At 53.2% G+C, this 20,602-nt stretch overlaps 1 protein-coding gene across 17 annotated transcripts in view; it reads right to left on the bottom strand.

Annotated features, from left to right (window-relative positions):
* PPFIA4 (PTPRF interacting protein alpha 4) overlaps positions 1-20,602 on the bottom strand; it is a 56,312-nt gene that overhangs the window by 20,048 nt on the left and 15,662 nt on the right. For 7 of the 17 annotated variants that reach the window (XR_009546321.1, XM_016187687.2, XM_060178608.1 and 4 more), the window contains 18 exons: positions 19,457-20,063; positions 17,603-17,704; positions 16,260-16,424; positions 15,960-16,034; positions 15,679-15,765; positions 14,584-14,775; positions 14,302-14,448; positions 13,996-14,130; positions 12,151-12,234; positions 11,871-12,002; positions 11,563-11,625; positions 10,920-11,011; positions 7,365-7,473; positions 4,494-4,702; positions 2,500-2,740; positions 2,082-2,117; positions 1,778-1,911; positions 1,398-1,564 (listed from right to left, as the gene is read on the bottom strand). Coding sequence is in view for 16 of the 17 variants with exons in the window: in XM_016187687.2 (XP_016043173.1) it covers positions 1,398-1,564; positions 1,778-1,911; positions 2,082-2,117; positions 2,500-2,740; positions 4,494-4,702; positions 7,365-7,473; positions 10,920-11,011; positions 11,563-11,625; positions 11,871-12,002; positions 12,151-12,234; positions 13,996-14,130; positions 14,302-14,448; positions 14,584-14,775; positions 15,679-15,765; positions 15,960-16,034; positions 16,260-16,424; positions 17,603-17,704; positions 19,457-19,690 (2,404 nt within the window). In the remaining variant the exon portion in view is untranslated. Of the gene's footprint in view, positions 1-1,397; positions 1,565-1,777; positions 1,912-2,081; positions 2,118-2,499; positions 2,741-4,493; positions 4,703-7,364; positions 7,474-10,919; positions 11,012-11,562; positions 11,626-11,870; positions 12,003-12,150; positions 12,235-13,995; positions 14,131-14,301; positions 14,449-14,583; positions 14,776-15,678; positions 15,766-15,959; positions 16,035-16,259; positions 16,425-17,602; positions 17,705-19,456; positions 20,064-20,171; positions 20,237-20,602 lie in introns of those variants that run through there. The other 10 variants (XM_060178598.1, XM_060178599.1, XM_060178600.1 and 7 more) reach the window with 5 other exon arrangements.

The raw sequence follows: 20,602 nt of genomic DNA, 5'->3' as shown, positions 1-20,602 counted from the left end.
AGCTCCAAACTTCAGCCAGTCACCAACACACCTGGCTCAGCCAGGAAGTGCACAGCGCCGCCCTGGGTGGATCTCTATCATCTCTCTGTTTAGGGAACTGTCACTAGCATTTTTCTTTTTCAGGGCCAGAGAGACAGTTCATCTGTGGCTCAGGTTTAAGCTCAGGAGCCACACAGGAGGCCCCATGGCACCAGATCACTCAGTGCTTGAGTGAGGTCCCAGCTCTGAACTATTTCCTTCTTTTCCATTAGTCACTGAGTTTCTTGAAAGAACTGACTTTTGTTCCCACACCTAATACTACGCCTCGTCTACAGTAGTTATTTAATCAGTGTCGGCTCCACAAATGACTGAACAGACGAGGAGGAAAGAAGAGGGAGAGGGGAAGAGAAGGGAGAAGGAAGGGACAGATGAGAGCCAACGTCTGATCACAAGCCACACGTGTTCTAGAACTTAGTATGGCCACAGAGATGGCAGTAACACTACCCCAGTCCAAGCTCTTGAACATAATGTCTGCTAAGCCATGACTAGTCCTGGAGGCTACGTACACCAGAAAGAACATCTAATTAGTGGTTCAGGAGGTGGCGCAGTAGCTAAGGAACTAGACTCTCAAGCATGAGGTCCTGCGTTCAGTCCCCGGCAGCACATGTACCAGACTGATGTCTGGCTCTTTCTCTCCTCCTATCTTTCTCATTAATAAATAAATAAATAGAATCTTTTTAAAAAAATGAAAGGAAGGAAGGAAGGAAGGAAGAAAGAAAGAAAGAAAGAAAGAAAGAAAATCTAATTGAAAAATGGCTTGAGGCCAGGAAGTGGAGCTGTGGCTAGAGTGCTAGACTTAAAAATATGAGGCCTAGACTTAGAGCTCCAGCATCACATGTGCCAGAGTGATGTTCTGGTGCTCTCTCTCTCTCTCTCTCACACACACACACACACACACACACACACACACACACACACCCTAGCAGGGCCAGGCAGTGACATACCTGATTGAGAGCAAATACTGCCGTGTGCAAGAACCCAGGTTCGAGCACCAGTCCCCACTGAAGGGGGTAAGCGTCATGAGCTGTGGAGCAGTGCTGCAAGTGTCTCTCTTTCCCTCTTCCTCCCTATCCCCCTTCCCTTCAATTGCTCTCTATCTTAACAAATTAAAAAATAATAAGTAAATATTTTTCAAAAAATGGAAAGCAAATATACGCATGTGTCAACAACTGCACTATAAAACATTAACCTTCCCCAATGAACATGGAAAAAAGGAAAAGACCTGGGGGGGGGGACACTCCCCTCACCCTCCCCACTTTGTGAGAATGAGCTCGCACAGAAACCTTCTTCTCCACAGCTGAGAGCCTCCTGCTCCTGACACCCCTCCACGTACCCACCCACAGGGAAGGGACAGAGACCGTGGCCCGTGGCGGCGTCCTGGCTCAGCTGGATCAGCCTGCCCTTCTCCTTCTTCCCAAATAGGCGGCCGATGGATGACTTGATGCCCTTGCGCTTGACGCCCTTGTGCAAGGAGTCCTGGCTGCTGTTGCTGCTGCTGGGGTTGCTGCCCTGCTCCTCCGAGGCACTGCAGGGCCACAGCCAGCAGGGGGCAGAGGAGGAGACACAGGGTGAAGTCACCCGAGAGGAGAGTGAGACCCCAGGAAGAAATGGGCCAGAGCTGGGGGACAAGGGGTGACCCGGGAGGCTGTCCTTCCTTCCCCAATGGGGTGGTCACAGGGTAGTGGTTCTCTCTCTGGGAGCAGTTCAGAGGGAGGGGCTGGGGGGGCTCCCCACTTACCTCTTGCCTTCCTCCTGGCTCAGGGCTGGGTGGCCAAGCTTCTCTAGCCGCAGCGTCCTGGGTGAGGAAGGAGGAGAAGTCTCACATTTTATGGTGGCTTTATCCTCTCGGTTCTCTTCCCGAGACACTGGCGACTGAACAGACAGTGGAGTCGTCAGGGCATAGAGGGAGAGATGCGGGGCCTGCCTACCCAGACCAGACAAGGAGGGCTGTGGGGAGGCCCCAGGGGCCTCTCTGAGTTCAAGCCCGGGGAGCAGGGCCTGCAGAGGTAACCCGTGAGTACCTGGTGACAGTCAGCACTCACCAGCAGCTTCCTCCTATGCTTTCTTAAGTCACTGGGCTGGAAGAGAGAGTGCAGGGTGAGCTCAGACCCCACTCGGCACACACCTGAGAGTCCACCCCAGGGGGAGTCTGGTGGTCTTGGGATGGGAGGAGGGGGTTCCGTGTCTCTCAAGAGCCTGGAGAGAACAACATATCGGAAAAAGAGGATGGGCCAGGGATTCCTCTAGAAATGTGGAGACGGTGTGGGCAGTGGCCAAGCCTCTGAAGCTCTTGCGCTCATCTCAAGGGAGATGGCAGGGGACATGGGACATGGGCCCTGCTGGCATGACAGTGGGAAGGGACCCCCCCAGGGTCTCCCACACCTTACAGCACCATCACAACCGCCCCAGAGCCCAGTAAAGACAGGCCTGCGCACCCACTGCCCCAGGACTCTCTCTTACCAGGGTCATGACCCCCATACGGTCCAGGTCCTGTGCAGCACTACGGGAGGTGAGCTTAGGCGTGGAGCGGCCACTGAGTGGAGGTGACGCACTGGCCAGGGACAGGGCAGTCAGAGAGGTGGGGATAGAGCCGCGCTTGCGACGCTGGCTCAGGTTGAGAGCCTCCATGCTGCCGCTGGTGACGCGCGTCTCAATCTCCTCTGCACGCAGCTCCGTAGACTCCTTCTCTTCCTGGATCATTCTGGAAGGCAGACGGAACCGAGCTCACTATCATCTAGGCCCAACAGGAAGCAGGACCTGAGCCCCACCTGCAGCATGGAGCCCCATACAGAAGGCAATGCACAGGAGAACCCTGCTGCTTTCTGGCATGACCAGGGCACAAGAGGCCTGCAGGTCTGCGGGGACCCACTGCATTGGATCTAGAAACTTCTTTCAACTGGACAACTTCAACAAACACCCCAGTTGAGCAAAAGCAACTGCTGCAGGAGGCAGCTGAGCACAAAGACCACACACACACATACACACACATACACACACAATTCTGGAAGTCAGAATTTCTGTCTTGCCACTAACTACAGGTGGCCTTGAGTCTGACACTTTGCTCTCTGGCCTCAGTTTCCCATACACGCAATGCTAGGAGTGCTCCAAGTCAGCAGTTAGTTCCCAAACACGGAGCTTTTAACTGGCACTGACCCCTGTTCCATGGAACAATGAGAAAACTCATGACAACAGTGTGTTGAGGGCAGGGGTGTGTCTGACACGTGCTCACATACACACACGCACACACTGCAGGGCCTCGTGCAGAAAGCAGCACCCTTCAGGGACAGGACTTCATTCTAAGAGTGTGTCTTTCCCACTTGAGGGATGTTAAACATGTTCTCTCTTCTGGAGAACAGTTATGAAAGGCAAGGGCAGTTATCTTTAGTGTTCCACTCAGCAGAACCAAAGTTGACCAAAAAGGGGCTGGGTGGTGGCACACCTGGTTGAGTGTACATGTTACAGTGCTCAGAGACCCAGGTTTGAGCCCCCAGTTCCCACCTGCAGGGGAAAAGCTTCACAAGTGGTGAAGCAGTGCTGCAGGTGTCTCTCTGTCTCTCTCCCTCTCTATCACTCCCTTCCCTTTCGATTTCTGGCTGTCTCTATCCAATAAATAAATGATAATGCAAAAAAAATTTTTTTAAGTTGACCAAAATAAAAAAAAGTGGTCACTGGAAGCAGTGGATTTGTCATGCCCAGAGATAACCCTTCTGGCAATAAAATAAATGAATAAGTTATATAACAAATGATTTTCTTTAAAGTTGACAGTCCTATGATTGCTGTATGTGTGTGTGTGTAATCTGCTTTTCACTATAAGATCTGAAAGTATGAGAAGCAGTGAGTCAGAAGCCCTCTGTCAGCCTCACAGCTCCAGGATGCTGGCACTCAGCTCTCCCTCACTGTCAGGAGTAATACCCTCTAGCAAGGCCAGGCACAGTACAGGTGCTGCCACCACTCCAAGCCCGGGGTTACTGCTTGATGCCTTATCAGTGATGGGAGGCCAGGCACAGTCACTGACATTAGATCCAAGCTTGAAGCCTGGTTCTGCTATTTACTGTGTGACTTCAGACCAGCCACTCAAAGTCTCTGGTTTCTTTGCACTTAGCTATAAAAAGCCAAGAATGCTGCCTCTGGCAGAGACTGTAACCAGATGGACACTCACCTTTATCAAGTCCTCAATCTGGGGTGGCTTATGTAAGTGAGCGCCATACTCATAAAGATTGTGTTTAGCTGAAGGAGATGCAGAAACACAGTCCCCTCCTGAGCCACATCACCAGATCGAGAGAAGCAAAGCCTGAGAAGCCAATCTCAGATCCTGCCTGTCTTGGCCCAGGAGCCTGATGCCCACACAGAGCTCCCAGACTGTGGGACCCTAGGGTACAGTGATAAGATATAAGACAGGATTTTTCCTGCAGTGTCCAGGTACAGAGGGGACCCCTGTCCCTCAAACTCCCCACCTGATCTCCTCGTTGATGGCATCCAGCTGTTCCTGCAGCATCATGGCCAGAGTCTGGGCATCCGAATGGCCACTGGGGGATACCACATCCATGGAGCTCACCAGGCCCCCTGGTTCATCCTCATCCACATCAGAGATCTCAGGGTCACTGTCAAAGGCAGGGGTGGCTGTGGGGGCCAGCACCCCAGGCAGAGCAGAGGACTCCCAGTCCTTGGCAAAAAAAAGAGTAATAAGACACACCAGACAGCTGAGGGGCAGACAGCCCTGAAAACCAAAGAGCACCAACACATCCTGAGAACTTGCTAGAAATGCACATTCTGGGGTTGAGCAGTAGCATACCTGGTTGAGTGAACAAATTACAATGTACAAAGGCCAGGGTTCAAGCCCCTGGTCCTGACTTATACAAGGGGAAGCTTCATTAGCAGTAAAGCAGTGCTACAGTCTGTTTCTTCCTCTATCTACCCCTTCCCTCTCAATTTCTCTCTGTCACTATCTAGAAAAATAAAAAAAGACTGTCAGGAGAGCTGGATTCACAGTGTATATACCAAGCCCCATCGATAACCCTGGTGACAAAAAGAAAGAAAAAGGAACGAAGGCACATTCTCACACTCTGCCACAGACCTACTTGTTCAGTATCTGCATTTTAACAAGAGCCCTGAGTGATTTCCATGTGGATTAAAGCTAAGAAACCACTACAACAGCCTACGAGGTGGCACAGTGGACAGAGTGTTGGACTCTCAAGCATGAGGTCCAGAGTTGGATCCTGGCATTACATGTGCTACAGTGATGCTGACTCTCTCTTGCTCTCATAAATAAATACAGAATTGTTAAATACACTCTAACTCAAGGAGCTAGAGAGAAGATTGGTTAGGAATAGAGTCTAGAGAAAAATGGAATCCCAGATCCATGTAATGAGAAAGGTAGTTAACCTCTCTGTGCTTCGGTTTCTTTACCTATAAAAGGGCATGGTAACGGTCCCTAGTCCATCAGTGGGCTTAATAAGGAAAGACTTGTAAGCACATGGCACAGTGCCCAGCACAAAGCAAGCACTATGTAAAGGCTCTCCCATGTCTACAAATACAAACAATGATCCAGAATGAGCCAGGGACTAAGAAAGGCCAAGCAGCTCTGGCTGTCTTATGTCTTCCAGCATCTCGGGCACATCACACAGGTCAACCCTGAATGCTGAGAGCTTCTCAGAAACCACTCTCTCAGCTTCCTGAGAGGACAGGGACCCAGAAGAGCAAAGTGCATAGGACTGGGAAGGAAGAGCCAAAAGGGGGAGTGGGAAAGATGAGGTTGGTGGCCAGGGATGGAGAGGTTAAAATCCCACCCTCTGAGTCCCAAACCCCAAGTTCCCCCTTAGGACTTTTCCTAGTTTCTGGAAAATAGCTATTCTGTTAAGAAAATGAAGAAAGGGATGAGAGGGGAGAAAGAGGTACCTTAATAATTATTTAAAATAATAGTAATTCCAGACTGAGTCCATAGTCACAGATGGGAACATCCTGCACTCATTTCAGAGTGGCAGAGTAGGCTGGCCCAGCCCCCCTTTGGAGAGTAAGGCAGTCTCTGCCCTTACTATTTCATAGTGAGGGTATGGTCCTGTAGAAGCCTACAACAGGACTTATAGTGACACTTCCAATGGGTGTGACCAGTGATGGTAAAGAGAGGGATCTATCAAAGGTCTAGGCCCATATTACCTATGGGGGGAATCCAACGATCCCCATCTAAGATCCTAGGTGACAGGGTGGCCTGATAGTGGCTAAAAAGGCCACTGGTGAGTGAGTGAGCCTGTCTCTTGCCCTTGTCCAGCTTTTTAGTCACTTCTTTTTCTGTCATACATTGTAATCTTATAATCTTGTAACAAGCTATTAATAACAAATACAAATTATTTTAAAAGAAAAAATAATAATTTTAATAGGGTAGTAGGAGTCTCCCCTTCTCTACCTTCTAGTACCCAAGGCCCTGTAGAGGATCTGGGCTCAGGAAGGAACTTGGTTGGAAATTATGGTGCAAGAATGGAATCACCTGGGAGTCGGGCGATAGCGCAGTAGGTTAAGCACACATGACATGAAGCGCAAGGACCTGCTTAAGGATCCCGGTTCAAGTCCCCAGATCCCCACCTGCAGGGGAGTCCCTTCACAGGTGGTGAAGCAGGTCTGCAGGTGTCTATCTTTCTCTCCCCCTTTCTGTCTTCTCCTCCTCTCTCCATTTCTCTCTGTCCTATCCAACAACAACGACATCAATGATAACAACAATAATAACAACAACAATAAAAAAGGCAACAAAAGGGAAAATAAATAAATAAATATAAAAAATTTAAAAAAAAGAAAGGAATCACATTTCCTCAGAAGTTGAGAGTGGGTTGGTCCTTTTCTACTCCCTATCATTCTTGTTCCCCCAGAATCCACCCAACAACTTGGCCTAAACTCACAGCTGCTCAGGAAGCTGCAGTGTCACCCCAGGGGGCAGTTAACCTGTCATCTTCACGCCATCCCACAAACCACAGCTTCTGACCCACAAAGCTTGCCAATTCCAATTTGCCCCTCCACACCCCACCCCAACCACCAGAAGCACATGTCTGTACCCCCAGGTGCACGTGCACACGCTTCAGTGCTCCCCCAGGGACTGCTGGCCGCCCGCCAGCCCCAGCCCTTGCCCACCAGGAGGCCGAGGCGAGGGGGGCACAGCTGTCGCAGCTGACTGTGGCCCCAGCCCCAGGGCTGCAGCTGTCATGGACATGGGGGAGGGCAGGGGGTGGAGGGGTAGGCTCTGCACTACATACCAGGCGCCTGAAACCGGAGCCAGGCATGTGGCCAAACTGACCCCAAACTCCCTGGGGAGACTCTCCCACACTCTGATACCCCCTCACCTTGGCGGACTCTTCCCGCAGTGCTGAGTATCGGCGATGCGGGCCTGAGGGTACGTGGGTGGCTGTACCCAGGGAGAAGCGCACATCCCCTGTGCTGCCCATGTGTGACCTTGAGTGAGGGGGTGGGAAAGAAAGCACACTGAGTACTGAGCACCCCAGCTCACACCCACTGGGTCCCAAGGGCTGTGAGACCTTCAGCTTGGAGAAGATGAATCTGAGCAGGACCTAGGGCTGCTGCTAAACTGGGCAGAGCAGCCATGTAAGCAGAGAGAGTGGCAATTTATTCCCAGGTCAATTCCTCAAGGGTCAGACTGGCGGCCTCCTAGGGAGGTGGCTTTCCGTTAAATAGAAAGACCTGACAAGAGCTGGTTTATGTTGTAGCTGGTGGCTTGAGAAAAGCTAAATCCAGGGGGCTAGGCAGCGGCACACCCTGTTAAGCACACACATTACCATGCACAAAGACCCAGGTTCAAGCCCCCACTCCCCACCTTCAGGGGGTCAGTTTCATGAGCAGTTAAGCAGTCTGCAGGTGACTATCTTTATCTCCCTCTCTCTATCTCCCTATTCCCTCTTAATTTCTCTCTGTCCTAAAGAAAAAGAAGGAGGAGGAGGCGGAGGAAGAGGAGGAGAAGAAGGAGGAGGAGGAGGAAGAGGAGGAGGAGAAGGAGAAGGAGAAGGAGAAGGAGAAGGAGAAGGAGGAGAAGAAGAAGAAGAAGAAGAAGAAGAAGAAGAAGAAGAAGAAGAAGAAGAAGAAGAAGAAGAAGAGGAGGAGGAGGAGGAGGAGGAGGAGGAGGAGGAGGAGGAGGAGGAGGAGGAGGAAGAAGAGAGAGAAAATGGCTGCCAGGAGCAGTGGATTCATAGTGCCAGCACTGAGCCCCAACAATAACCCTGGTGGCAAGAAAAAATAAATAAAAATCTAAGTCCAAGAGCCAGGAGGTGGCTCACCAAGTAGAAAACACACGTCACTATGTGCTAGGATGTGGGTTCAAGCACCCAACCACCACAGAGGAGCAGCTGCAGGAAGGAGCTCCATGAGCTATAAAGCAGTGCTGTGGTCTCTCTCTCTCTCTCTCTCTCTCTCTCTCTCTCTCATCTTCTATCTATCCATAAAAGGGAGAAAATGGTCACTGGGAGTGGTGGAGTCATGAAGGCACAGGACCCCAGTGATAACTCTAGTGGCAAAAATATATGAATAAGTAGTACAAGCTGAGCTCCCCACCCATTACATATTCAAGCAGCCATTCTTGGGTCGCCAGGCTAGAATGGTGTGGAGGGGCCTAGTCCCAAGAGGCTGGAAGGGGTGATGTCTCGGGGTCCTCTTAGCTCTACGGGGCTTTGTTTCTGGTCTTCTCCCCAGTAATTTGCCTTGCCCCCCCCCCCCCCGAATCTGGCCTATGTGTCTGGATGACATGCAGGCAAAGCATTCCTGGAAGCCTGAGGACTCACACAACGCAGCAGAGACTGGGTGAGTGGACAGCTGACCTCTCCAAAAGTCTATCCTGCTCTCAGATTCTAGGCTCCCACAGCTGCCACAAGCAAGCAAAAAAGCAAAAGGGAAGGGGAATTTCTGCTTTTCTCTGTCTTTGCCCCTGCAACTCAGTCCTAAGCTCATAAAGTTGGGGGTGGGGTGGGCGGATGTCTTCTGAGCTGAGCAACCTAGGGAGGAACCCCACAGCTAATCTGGGTCTCTGTTCCCTGCTTCCTACACACACACACACACACACACACACACACACACACACACACACACACACACATCCTCTCCTGTACTGTATTTCCTGATGGACTTGCCCATGGTACTTAGGTCTCTAACACCCCCAGACAGCCATAGGCTTCTCTTTTTCAAGTTCAATGACCCTTTGCCTGACTCAAGCCTGACCCCTGCACATTTACACACTGCCCCATTAACCTCTCTTCATGAAAGCGGATCTCTACTTCCCTGTGATGGTGACAACATGACCAAAGGGAGCTCCAAGAGTTATCATCTTAGAGGATTTGAGTGGACAGAAATGGCAGGAGCCATGACCACAGGGTGGCATCACCCACTTCAGTCTCCTCCTTTCTCTGTACCTCCCCAGGCAGAGGGCAGGCTCCAAGTATGAGCTTCATGCCAACTGCTTCTTCACAAAATGTGGAGAAAAATCCAGTAATCCCCTAAAATGGGGACCAAATTCAGGCATCAGGAAGAAAACTCCACTCCCCATATTGTAAAATGTTTTCGGGGGAAGAAGCAGGTAGTGGTGTATCCGGTTGAGCATACACATTATAATGCACAAGGACCCAAGTTCAAGACTCCCAGTCACCACCTGAAGGCGGGAACCTTCATGAGCGGTGAAGCAAATACTACAGCTATCTCTCTGTCTCGCTCCCTCTTTATTACCCCAACTCCCCTCAATTTCTCTATGTCCTATCAAATAAAGGAAAAAGGAAAAAATGGCCATCTTATATGGTGGACTCGTGTGCAGGCACCAATACCCAGCAACAGCACTGATGGCAATAAAATAAATCTTTTCAGGAAAAGAGAAAAATTGTCTGAGTGACATGGCATCTGGATTCCAGCAGTCACGAGGTTCTGGAATCTCATTCCGTCTCTTCTGCTGTCTGCCATCCTGCCTACTGCCTACCTGCTTCCAGAGCCTAGCAGTGATCTTCCATGTCCCAGAGACTGCATCGCAAAAGAACTAGAGTGAGCCATGGAGATGGTACAGATTGTACAGGAACACAGACTGGCACACCTAAGGCCCCACTGGCACCAGGTTCAAACCTCCAGCATCACCATATGCCAGAGCTGAGTAGCCTTTCTCACTCATCCATGAAAATAAGCAAATCTAAAAAACTGAAATTTAGGAGCTAGTGAAACAGCTCACTTGGCTAGTGCACTGCTTTGCCATGTGTGAGGCCCTGGCTCGAGGCCAGCCTCCACCACCATGAAGAAAGTTTCCATGCTATGATATCTCTCTCTCTCTATCTATGTATCTGTCTATCTATCTTTTTAAAAAATTACTTAGAAGACAGCAAGACAGCTCACCTGAGGTGGGGGAGATGCCTGCTTTGTCATGCCCATGACATAGATTTTTGCCCAGATCCCATTGCACTGGACAAAGCTTCGGTGCTGTGGTGTCTTTCCCTCTCTCACTCTGTCTCTACCTTTCTATCTGAAAAAAGTCAAGCCAGAGTTATGACAGAAGAAGAAGGAGGAGAAGGAGGAGAAGGAGGAGGAGAAGGAGAAGGAGAAGAAAAGAGTGAGCCAGGCACTTCCTGAGCATGCCCCCGCCAAGGGTGAGGGTGAGAGCACACTAGCCATCAGCCCCTCTCAAAGGCATACCCTCTGACAAGGAGGCAGGTGACAGTCCTGGTCCCTCTGCTGAACTGCTTCCCTTCTTCCCTTAGAGAATAGCCACTCCCTTAAAATCTGTCTGAGTGAGCTGGGTGCTTACAGCCAAGCTCCCTGAACCTCAGTGGCCTGCCTGAACTGGAGGCCCTGGGAGGGTGTCTCCTGCCTCAGGGTCTATCCAGGACCCCGTCCCCGCACATCTGCCTCCCAAGCTGCAGTACCTGGAATGGAGGCTGTCCACAAACGACCCCCCTCGACCCTTCAGCTGGTCCACCTCCTGGCGCAGCTTCTCAATCTCTTCAGACAGGCGGCCCTGTGCCAGGCAAGCCCCGGGTGGGGATGGGAGAGCAGGGAGAGACAGAGAGGGGAGACAGGAATAGAGAGGACAGCAGAGTTGGGGAGAAACAGAAGAATACACTGCACAGTCCAAAGCTAGGGCCCTAGGCCAAACTCATGGATGACACCCAAAAAAAAAAAAAAAGGTCTGACTGGAAGGCAACTCAAGGTTTATCTATGGCAGGCAAGTGAGGGACAGAGCCAGGAGAGGGGGCAGGTGGGGAGGGCTCACTGCAACAGGTCGTGTACAAATGCAGAGGCGTTGGCTAATGCTTCCTCAGAGGTGCAAGACTCCACCAGCACCTTCTGTTAAGTTCTTCACCGGGCCAGCCTGCTGCGGCCCCCCTGTAATTCCAGCAGCTCTTTCCTCCAGGTGGCAGCTGGTGATGCTTGGACTGGATGGCTCAGGTGGGATGGGGCTGTGTGTGTGTGTGTGTGTGTGCTGTTCTTCAGTCTACCGCTGGTAGGGGTGTGTGTGTGTATATGCGTGTGTATGAGAGTGTGCATGTCCAGCCTGCAGCTGGGTACCTTGTGGTGGTGCTGTTCTTCAATCTGCCGCTGGGAGCTCTCCAGCTCCTGGATCAGCGTGTTCTGGAGAGAAGAGCTGGGAGCTAGGGCCCACCCCCAGCACCTCTGCAGCTCAGGCCTCGCCCTCCCTTCTCAGTCAGCCCCATTTCTCCAGGCAACGCCCCCCAGCCCCTCAGGCCCCTCCCACACCGGGCCACGCCCAGCCCCGACTAACCACTCACAAGCTGATCCAGCCCAGCTCCGCCCCACTATCGGGCCCTCTCTCTCTGGCCACGCCCCCCCGAGTCCTGGCCCCAACCCCACGGCACCTTCTCCTCCAGGGCCGCCATGCGCTCCTTAAGATGAAGCTGCAAGCGCTCATTGGACTCGCTAAGCAGCCGGTCCACCGTGTCCGACAGCCGCTTGTTGTGGTCCTCATTCATCTTCTCCCGCTGGCGCACCTGCACGACCAGCCCACCTGCTAACGCACCAGGGGCCTCTCTCCAGCTCTCTTACCTCCTCCTCTGCCCCTTGGTGACTCTTCCCCAGTGCCCCCACAATCGGCCCCCTGGGCAAAGGGGAAGCGGAAAGCCTAGCCTGTGCCCTCACCCTAGCCAGCTCCTGGTTCTTCTCCTCCAGTTGCCCCTCCAGCTGCCGCAGGTGCTCCTCGATGTTGCCATGCCGCTCCTCAGCCTGGGGTCGGGGTGGGAAATAGGCTGTCTAGGGAATACACCCTCCTGCAAACAGGGTGGCCTCTGGGGACCAGGGTTCAAATACCAAGCCCAGGCCTCCACCTAACACCTAAGCACAAAATCGCCTTCACTTCTGCCTTTCCCAGTACCGCCAAAACTCCAGCAAGTTTTCCCTTCACCCCTTTATTCCTACTTATGATGAGTCTTAAAGCATCTCAGAACTGGCAGCTCAAGAGACCAGACTAGACTAGACTAGACTGTAAAGTCTCTCCCTATAGTCCAAAGAGAGAAAATAAATAAAAATAAACTCCATTTGAAAGCTTGAGCTCCCACAAATCTCTGTGCTCTAGACAGACCTTCATTTAAAAGCACAGACTCAAGCCAAGCTGGGTTCAAATCCTGCTCATTCTCTTCCCAACTGTGTGACCTGGAGCAAGATCCTGAATGCCATGTGTGTTCTCCCTAGCTCAGCTCTGCAAAATGTGGGTCGAAATATCACCCACTGTACCACTTTGCAAATGAGATGGACCAATCCAAAAACCCTTGTGACTTGTGGGCACTTGACAAATGCCAGTCTGGTTTCCCTTCCATTCATGCATCTCCAGAGATGGAGACCTTACTGTCTCTGCTCACAGAATCGTCAGGAATCACCCTGACAGCACTCCTACTGTGACTCACTTGAATATATTAATCACTTGTCAGTTCTGGGAGATACTAGAATTGACGGCTGGCGTCCCACACATACAACCTCTGCTACTCATTAAACTCAGCCCTTTGTTCCTAGGTGCTGGAGAAAGTTCGGAAGCCACCGAGTTCAACCCCATCATCACAGAGATAACACCATCAACAACACCCAAGGAATTTTGTCCAAGTGACAGAGCTAGCTGGCAGCAGTAGCAGATGTAGCCCTGGGTCTATGAGGCACCGACAGCCAGGCTGTGGGTTCTGTCCCCAGGGTCCCCAAGCTGACACACTAGCGTTCCCTCTCTCCATGGTAGGAGGAGGAATATCCACACAAGACCTCCCCACTGCATCCAGCCTGCTGCAAGCACAGTATGTCTATGTGTGTGCATCTCTCTTGATCTCCCAGATCTGTCACGTGCCCAGCCAGAACACCCCCAGGAATGGCTGCTCTATACAGTCAAGTGCCCATGGGGAAAAAAATCCATATCCCCTTTAGTTTATCTTAAAACTGCAGTCTTCAAGCAGCCAAGGTGGTCCTGAGATCTAGAATTAATTTTTTCCAGAGCACTTCTCAGCTCTGGCTTATGGTGGAGCTGGGACTTGAACCCAGTATCTTTGGTGCCTCCAGCATGAAGGGTTTTTTTTACATAACCATTATGCTGTCTCATTAGCCCAGAACTCAAGGTTTCTACTTTCCTAAGGAAAAAAAAAATTCTCAGCCTAATTCTCTCCACTTCCAAGTGTGTAGACTTTGATCATAACTTCTCTCAGCTTTCACCTTTCCAGAGATGAAAGTCCTCATCCACTACCACCATGTCTGCCCCCAAAGACCCAAGCTAGAGGGAGTATTAAGCCCAGTGGTCCCAAAGATGGTGAGAGACTTCACACTGGCATAGCCTCTTCCTTTCTGCCCATTCTGTCCAGTAATGAGGACAGAGATCACTCATCCAGCTGACAGGAGTTTTCAACTCCCAGCCCCATGTGCCCCCACCACCACTACTCCCCTCACACTCACTGCATGGCTCCTCAGAGCTCAGGAAGTGGGGGACAGGGTGACCCCTGGCCCTCGCCCACTCGCCTTGGTGAGGGCTGCGATTCTCTGGGCCAGCTCAGCCTCCACCTCGGGCAGCGTCTCTGCCTTGCGCATGGTCTGCTGCAGCTTCTGCTCTGCCACCTCCAGCAGCTCCTGCAGGTGCCGGGCCTTCTCCTCACACTGGCCAAGGGGGTGGGGGGCATACTCAGAGGGAGTACCCAGACAAGAAGGGGCAGGCATGGCTCTTGGCCACCTGGGATGCCCTACTTCTCCCAGGGCAGCCCAAGTCTCATCTAACCACTGAAGCTTCCTGGGGGCCTCTGGCCACCCCACCCCAGCTGGGTGCATTACCTGGCGGTGCAGAGACTCCTTATTGGCCAGCTCATTCTCCAGCTTGTCATTGAGGTCATGGATGGACGTGGCCTCCCGCTGGGCGGCCAGGTAGCGTTTCTCCAGCGTGGTGATCCGCTCCTCCATGTCCTCCTTCTGGGCCAGAGCCTGGCAGAGGGAGCATAGGAGGGCAGCTTCTCCCGGCCCCCTTGGTGCCAGCCCCACCTGAAGAGCTAGGTCTTCTCCCAGCCCCCTTGAGCCAGCCCTCTCCACCATGGCCTTCTATTCCCAGCCCTCGCTCACCTCCCGGAGGTCCCGCTGGTGCTTGTTGCTCAGTTCTTCCGACTTGATGAGGTCTCGGCGGGCCGTGCCTAGGTCCTCTTCCAGCTCAGTCACAGTGGCCGTCAGGGTGACCAGCCGCTCTCGCGTCTGGCTCAGCTCAAAGTTCTGCTTCTCCAGGAGCTCCTGCAACTCCTCCACCCGGCCCGAGTCCTCCTCCAGGGACAGGAGCCGGCCCTCAGTCTCCAGGCAGGTGGAGGCAGAACCGCACTGCCTCCGGGCCCAGGGCACACACACAGGCCCCCGCCAGCCTGGGCCCAGGAGCGCACTCAGGGCAAACACAACACACCCTCACTCCCCTAGCACCGCTGGAAAACAAGAGTTTCTATGTTCCCTGCCATCTCAGCCTCTTGGAGCCTAGAGAGGGGCACAGCTAGGAGCCTTGCCTGAGGCTGGCACACCGGCAGATGGCATCTGATTCTCAGGTGACAAGCAATAGTATGTGCTTATTTTAGGCTCTTATAAAGTTTGGGCTTTTATAAATCTTTACAGATGTGGGTTTTTTTATAGATTCATTTCAGTCATCTCATATGAGATACAGCTTCACACAAGAGAAGAAACCAGAGCACCACGATGGCTCACGTGGTGCCTGGATAAGACCAGGAGACTCAGGTGTGCAAGTCCTGCACTCCACCAGCTAAGCTATTTCCCTAGATGCAAGAAAGAAAAAGAAAGAAAGAAAGTGTGTGTGTGCATGTGCACGTGGATTTGTTTGCAGATAGAGGAGGGGGAATTGTTAAAAGAATTTCTCCCGATCTGTTTTATTTTTGCCACCAAGGTTGTCACAGGGACTCAGCCACTGCATGACTCCACCACTGCAGGTGGCCTTTGTTTTTCCTCTCTTCCAGACAGCGTGTGAGAGATAAAGACAGAAAAAGGAGAGACACTGCAGCATTGTTCCACGGTACATGAGGCTCCACCCAGCACTGCCATGCGGTGGCCCAGGGTGGAACCCGGGTCCTCTCACGTGCTAACAGGCACTGAGCTGAGGCAAGGCAGCTGTGCCCATCTGTCTGGGAGATGTGTCCTTCCCACCCCGTTATGAGCCCCAGAACCCACCTTCCACGGGCGCTTGGGGCCCAGCTCCGCAGGCCCTTCTTCTTCCAGTCCATCTCGAAGGCCTGCCCCCTGCTGCAGGGCAGAGACCTGTGGGCACAGTGCTGAGACTGAGAGGCGAGAACCCCTGTATATTCAGAGGGGACCCTCTGAGTCCCCAGCCCCAGGACCCTCTGAGTCCCCTTGACCTCCAGTCAAGACAAAAGGACGTCCACTAGGGAGCAAAGGGTCGCCCACACCGGCTCCCAGGAGCCGCAGGAGAGTGGACATGGCGGGCAGCCTACCTGCTGGTGGGCCCCAGCCAGCTGCTCCTCCAGGGTGGTCACTCGCTCCAGCGCCGCACGGAGCCGCTCTCGCACCTGCCCAAGGGGGGTGAGGGGAGAAGCGGGTACACACTGGACTCAGGTTGCAAGGGCCTCAACTGGACCCCACCACTGGGCACACTTCTGAGAGGGAACACAACAGGAGCCCTGGACACTGGGTCAGCAGGCAGAGGAACCACCAGGAAGCTGGAAGGCCGGTCTCCCTCACAAGGACGCTACAGGAAGCCCAAAGGAAAGACCCCCCGAGGCTGGGATGGGTACCTTCTCATCCAGGGCCTTGTGGTGCTCGAACAGTGACTTGAGGGCCTTCAGCACCTCCACCTCACTGGACACGCCAGAGGGGGACTGGGCCTGGCGCTTCACCACCGTCATCCGCAGGGACCGCTCGTGGCGGGACACCAGGCACTCGAGATGCTCCAGAAGCAGCTGGCAGGGGGCAAGAAGAGCAGAAGGAGGACATGGGCCTGTGCCTCTGGGCTGGCAGCAGAGCCAAGGGCCTGGTTTTCACACAAGGCCCCTGGAGTCACCTGTGCGAGGTTCTGGACCTTTCTCTGTGTCTCTGTATCTATTTCTTTTGTATGAACACAGAAATACATGTATAAAAGCGAGAGCATTAGTGACCCAGGACGTGGCACAGTGGCTACAGTGATGAACTTACAAGTATGAGGTCTCAGGTTCAATCCCCAGCATCACATGTGCCAGAGTGAAGCTCTGGTTTTCTCTTCTCTCTCATCAGTCAATAAATAAAATGACATATACAAATACATTAACTAGAGGCCTGGGCAGTGTGACACCTGTCTGAGCATACTTGTTACTATATACAAGGATCTGGGTTCAAGACCTGCTCCCCACTTGCAAGTGGAAGCTTCATAAGAAGTGAAGCAAATTCTCTCTCTCTCCCTCTCTCTCTCTCCCCCCTCAATTTCTCTCTGTCATATCAAATAAAATAGAATAAAGGGGGGAGGGAAATGGCTGCTAGAGGCAGTGGATTCATAGTGCCAGCACCAAACCCCAGTGATAACAGTAGTGGCAATAAAAACAATAGATTAATTAAATTCAATAGAATATCAGTGACTTGGAGCAGAGTGGTGGCTCACCTGTCAGAGCACCCAGGTTGTAACGTGCAAGGCACATCCCCCACAGGACGGGGGGAGCTTCATGAGAGATAAAGCAGTCCTGCAGGTATTTTTCTTTCTCTCCTTCTCTTATCTCCCTCTCCCTCTCCCTCTCGATTTCTCTCTGTGTGTGTGTGTGTGTGTGTGTGTGTGTGTGTGTACAGTAAGAAAAGCCATGGCATATTTTTCTATGCAAAAATGAGTTATGACTTTTCTGACAAACTGAAGACCTCCATGGTGACTAACAGTTTCTGCCCCACTGAGCACCTGCCTTACGCTGAGAGCAGCCCTGGCCTCCCTCCCAGCACCCGACTCCTTATGACCCCCAACTGCAGTTGAGAAGTCTTTATGGGAGGATGAATAGGTGACTGTCCCCCCAGGGCACAGGCAGGATAAGCGTGAGTGGGGGAGTGCTAGGCTCTGGCCATGTCAGGTGTACACACATACACACACACAAACACACACACACACACACACACACACACTTACTCGTGTGTTGTTCCGCTCCGCTTTCAGCTCTGATATCTCCTCCTCTCGCTCCAAAAGCTGCTCTCGACACAGGCTCAGCTCCCGGGTTAAGGTTGTAAATTCCTGGAAGCACCCCCACCACAGGGCACCTCAGTACTTGGAGATCTGCCCCCGAGGAGTGTCCTGAGCTCCAAGTCAATGCCCCACGCTCTTCTTACCTTCCCTTACTCTCACCACCTGCCCCCCCCCCAAGTCCCCACTTCATCACCACACACGCAGTGCACCTGCAGCAAGCCATGGTCTCCAGGCGGGGCCTGGCCTCATTACAGGGTGCGAGGGACCGAGTCGGGTCTGGGAGTGGGAAAGCCCTTCATGGGTGTGTTCTTCAGCTGGCGCTACAACCTTAGGCTATGTTCCCCCTTCCACTTCTTGGAGTTCTGCTTTGCTTGTTTGTTTGTTTTTTGAGCTGGGGCTTCACCACACCCAGGTCACTTCATCATTCAGACAAAGAGACAGAGAAACAAAGAGAGAGGAGGGAGCCACCATGGTGCCAGAGCCTACGCTGGAGCCATGATAACTCCCATGTGGCGCCAGAGTTGAAGCCTAATTGTCAGGCACGGCAGGGCATGCACCATACCTGCTGAGCTATCTCTCCACCCATCCATCCCATATTACATTTTATTTATATCTATTTTCTCTTTTGTTGCCTTTGTTGTTTTTCACTGTTGTTGTAGTTATTGTTATTGCTGTCATTGTTACTGGATAGGACAGAGAGAAATGGAGAGAGGAAGGGAAGACAGAGAGGAGGAGAGAAAGATAGACCTGCAGACCTGCTTCACCACCTGTGAAGCGACTCCCCTGCAGGTGGGGATCCAGGGGCTTGAACCGGGATCCTCTAGCTGGTCCTTGCACTTTGAGCCACATGCGCTTAACCCACTGTGCTACCGCCCGACTCCCCGTTTTGCATTTTTTATTTTCCTAGTCATTCAATAATGCTGTTCTTTAGAAACCTGTGGAGGGCAGTACTGCTCCTGGGGTGATGAGAGGATGTCCAGCAGTTGATGGGTCCCTGGGGTCCTTTTCCTATTGCTCTGCAAGCTGCAGGTCAGAGTATGGGCAGCAGTAGCTGAGGTGATGGCTCAGTGGGGGAACACTAGACTCGAGTTCATGGAGTTCTGGATTCAAGCCCCAGCACTGCATGTGCTAGAGTAATATTCTGGTTCTTTCCCTGGTGCTCCTGGATTGAGTCTCTCCCTCTCTCTCTCTCTCTCTCTCTCCGTGTGTGTGTGTGTGTGTGTGTGTGTGAGAGAGAGAGAGAGAGAGAGAGAGGGAAAGAGAGAGTATCTTTCCTGTATTATATGAAATAAATAAAAATCTTTGTAACCCTGGCTATACAGCACTGGACTTTCATGTATGAAGTACATAAGTGTGATCCCCAGCATAGAATATTCCAGAATGATTCTATGGTTCTAAATAAATAAATGAATGAAATTTTAAAGCTTTGAGAAAGAAAGAAACACCACACTAGACAAGTGCCTGCGCTGCTAGCAGTCGTGCTGTGGATGGACAGGCGAGTGTGGAAAAGCCTGGCTTGCACAGGGACCTCCGGTGTGACTCCCCTCGCTTCTCTCATGTGTGCACTAGCCGGGCTAGAGCAGATGATGCCTGAAGCTTCTCCCATCTCTGCTCTGGCTCCTCCACCCACCGCCTCCACGCAGCCAAGGCAGGAGGGGGCTTTCCGGTCTATGGCGCCACCTGCTGGCCGCATGGGCTCACTGCAGCTAGCAGCTAGGGCGGGATTTTCTTCCGTCTGCCCGCCTCCCAAAAGATGCAGATGGGCCCAGAGGAGGGTGAGTCCCCCCTGCGGGGCCTTACCTGCGGGAGGGCAGAGTTGAGGTGGCGCTGGAGCTGGTCCCGCTCGTGAAGGGCGTCCTGGAGCCGGCTCTGTGTGGCCGCCAGCGTCTCCTGGCTCTCGCGGAGGGACTCTAGAAGCTTCTCCCGCTCATCTAGCATGTTCACCATCAGCTGCTCGAAGTTGGCATCGGCGTCGGCGCTGTGAGGGGGGCCCAGAGGGTCCCCCTCGTTGATTGTGGGCATCACCTCACACATGGTGGGGCTGGGCAGAGCCGTTCAATGGCAGGGCACAGGGAGGGGTCGCAGGGGTGGCAGCCCCGAGGGACCCAGTGCTTGGGTCTCAGAGGCGGCAGTGCCAGGCAGGGCCGTGTCCCATGGCCTCAGTGGCTCTGAAGGGGACCTGGGGCCTGCAGCCCTGGGAGACGGAGCCAGGGGGCCTGGCCTAAGCTCTCAGAGCCGGGGCTGGGCGCCCTGCGTCCCCAGACAAGTGGGCAGCTGTCCTGTATGGCCATGACCAGCGGGCAGGGAGGCAGAGCTGGAAGCAGGTCCTCGGCTTAGACGGAGCCCGGGAGCCGGGCACAGCCCCAGCGGCGCCTACGGACACCCATGGCTTCTACAGGGCAGCGGCCTGTGGGAGGGAGAGGCTGTGTGAGGGCCTGGTGAGGACCCCTGGGGGGCATGGGAGCTCTGGACTGGGACAGGGGAATGGCGCTGGCGCTGGCTCAGGCTGACTCACTCGGATGGCGCCTCCCTCGGTTCTCCCCATGAGCACAGGTCGCTGCCGCTGCCCCAGCCCCAGCCCCCCCACCCCCCAGCTGTCAGAAGTGCAGCCACACAGGAGTGGTTCCCCCACCCACGTGGCTCACAGGCCAAATATAGAAATGATTCAGTCAGCTCAGGGGAGCAGCAGGCAGGCTGCCCAGAGTCCTCCGGAGACGTGGGGATGGGGGTGGGGGTGGGGCAGGGGGATGGAGTCTCTCTGGCACATACCCCCCCCCCCAGCATCCTCCCCAAGCTCAGGGCACAGCAGACAGGGTTGAAGGGCTCAACGTGGGTGTGAGGTCTACACAGGGTGGAGGCTCCCCTGGCATAGCTCAACCCTGGGAGAGGCAGGAGTTGAGTGGGCACTGGGACAGGCAGAGAGAACTGGCCCTCAGGAGGTCTGCC

Source organism: Erinaceus europaeus, chromosome 19 (assembly GCF_950295315.1).
Source record: "Erinaceus europaeus chromosome 19, mEriEur2.1, whole genome shotgun sequence".
Taxonomy (NCBI): Eukaryota; Metazoa; Chordata; class Mammalia; order Eulipotyphla; family Erinaceidae; genus Erinaceus; species Erinaceus europaeus.
Note: the sequence above shows the minus strand (reverse complement) of the source record. Positions and strands in the feature narration are given on the sequence as shown.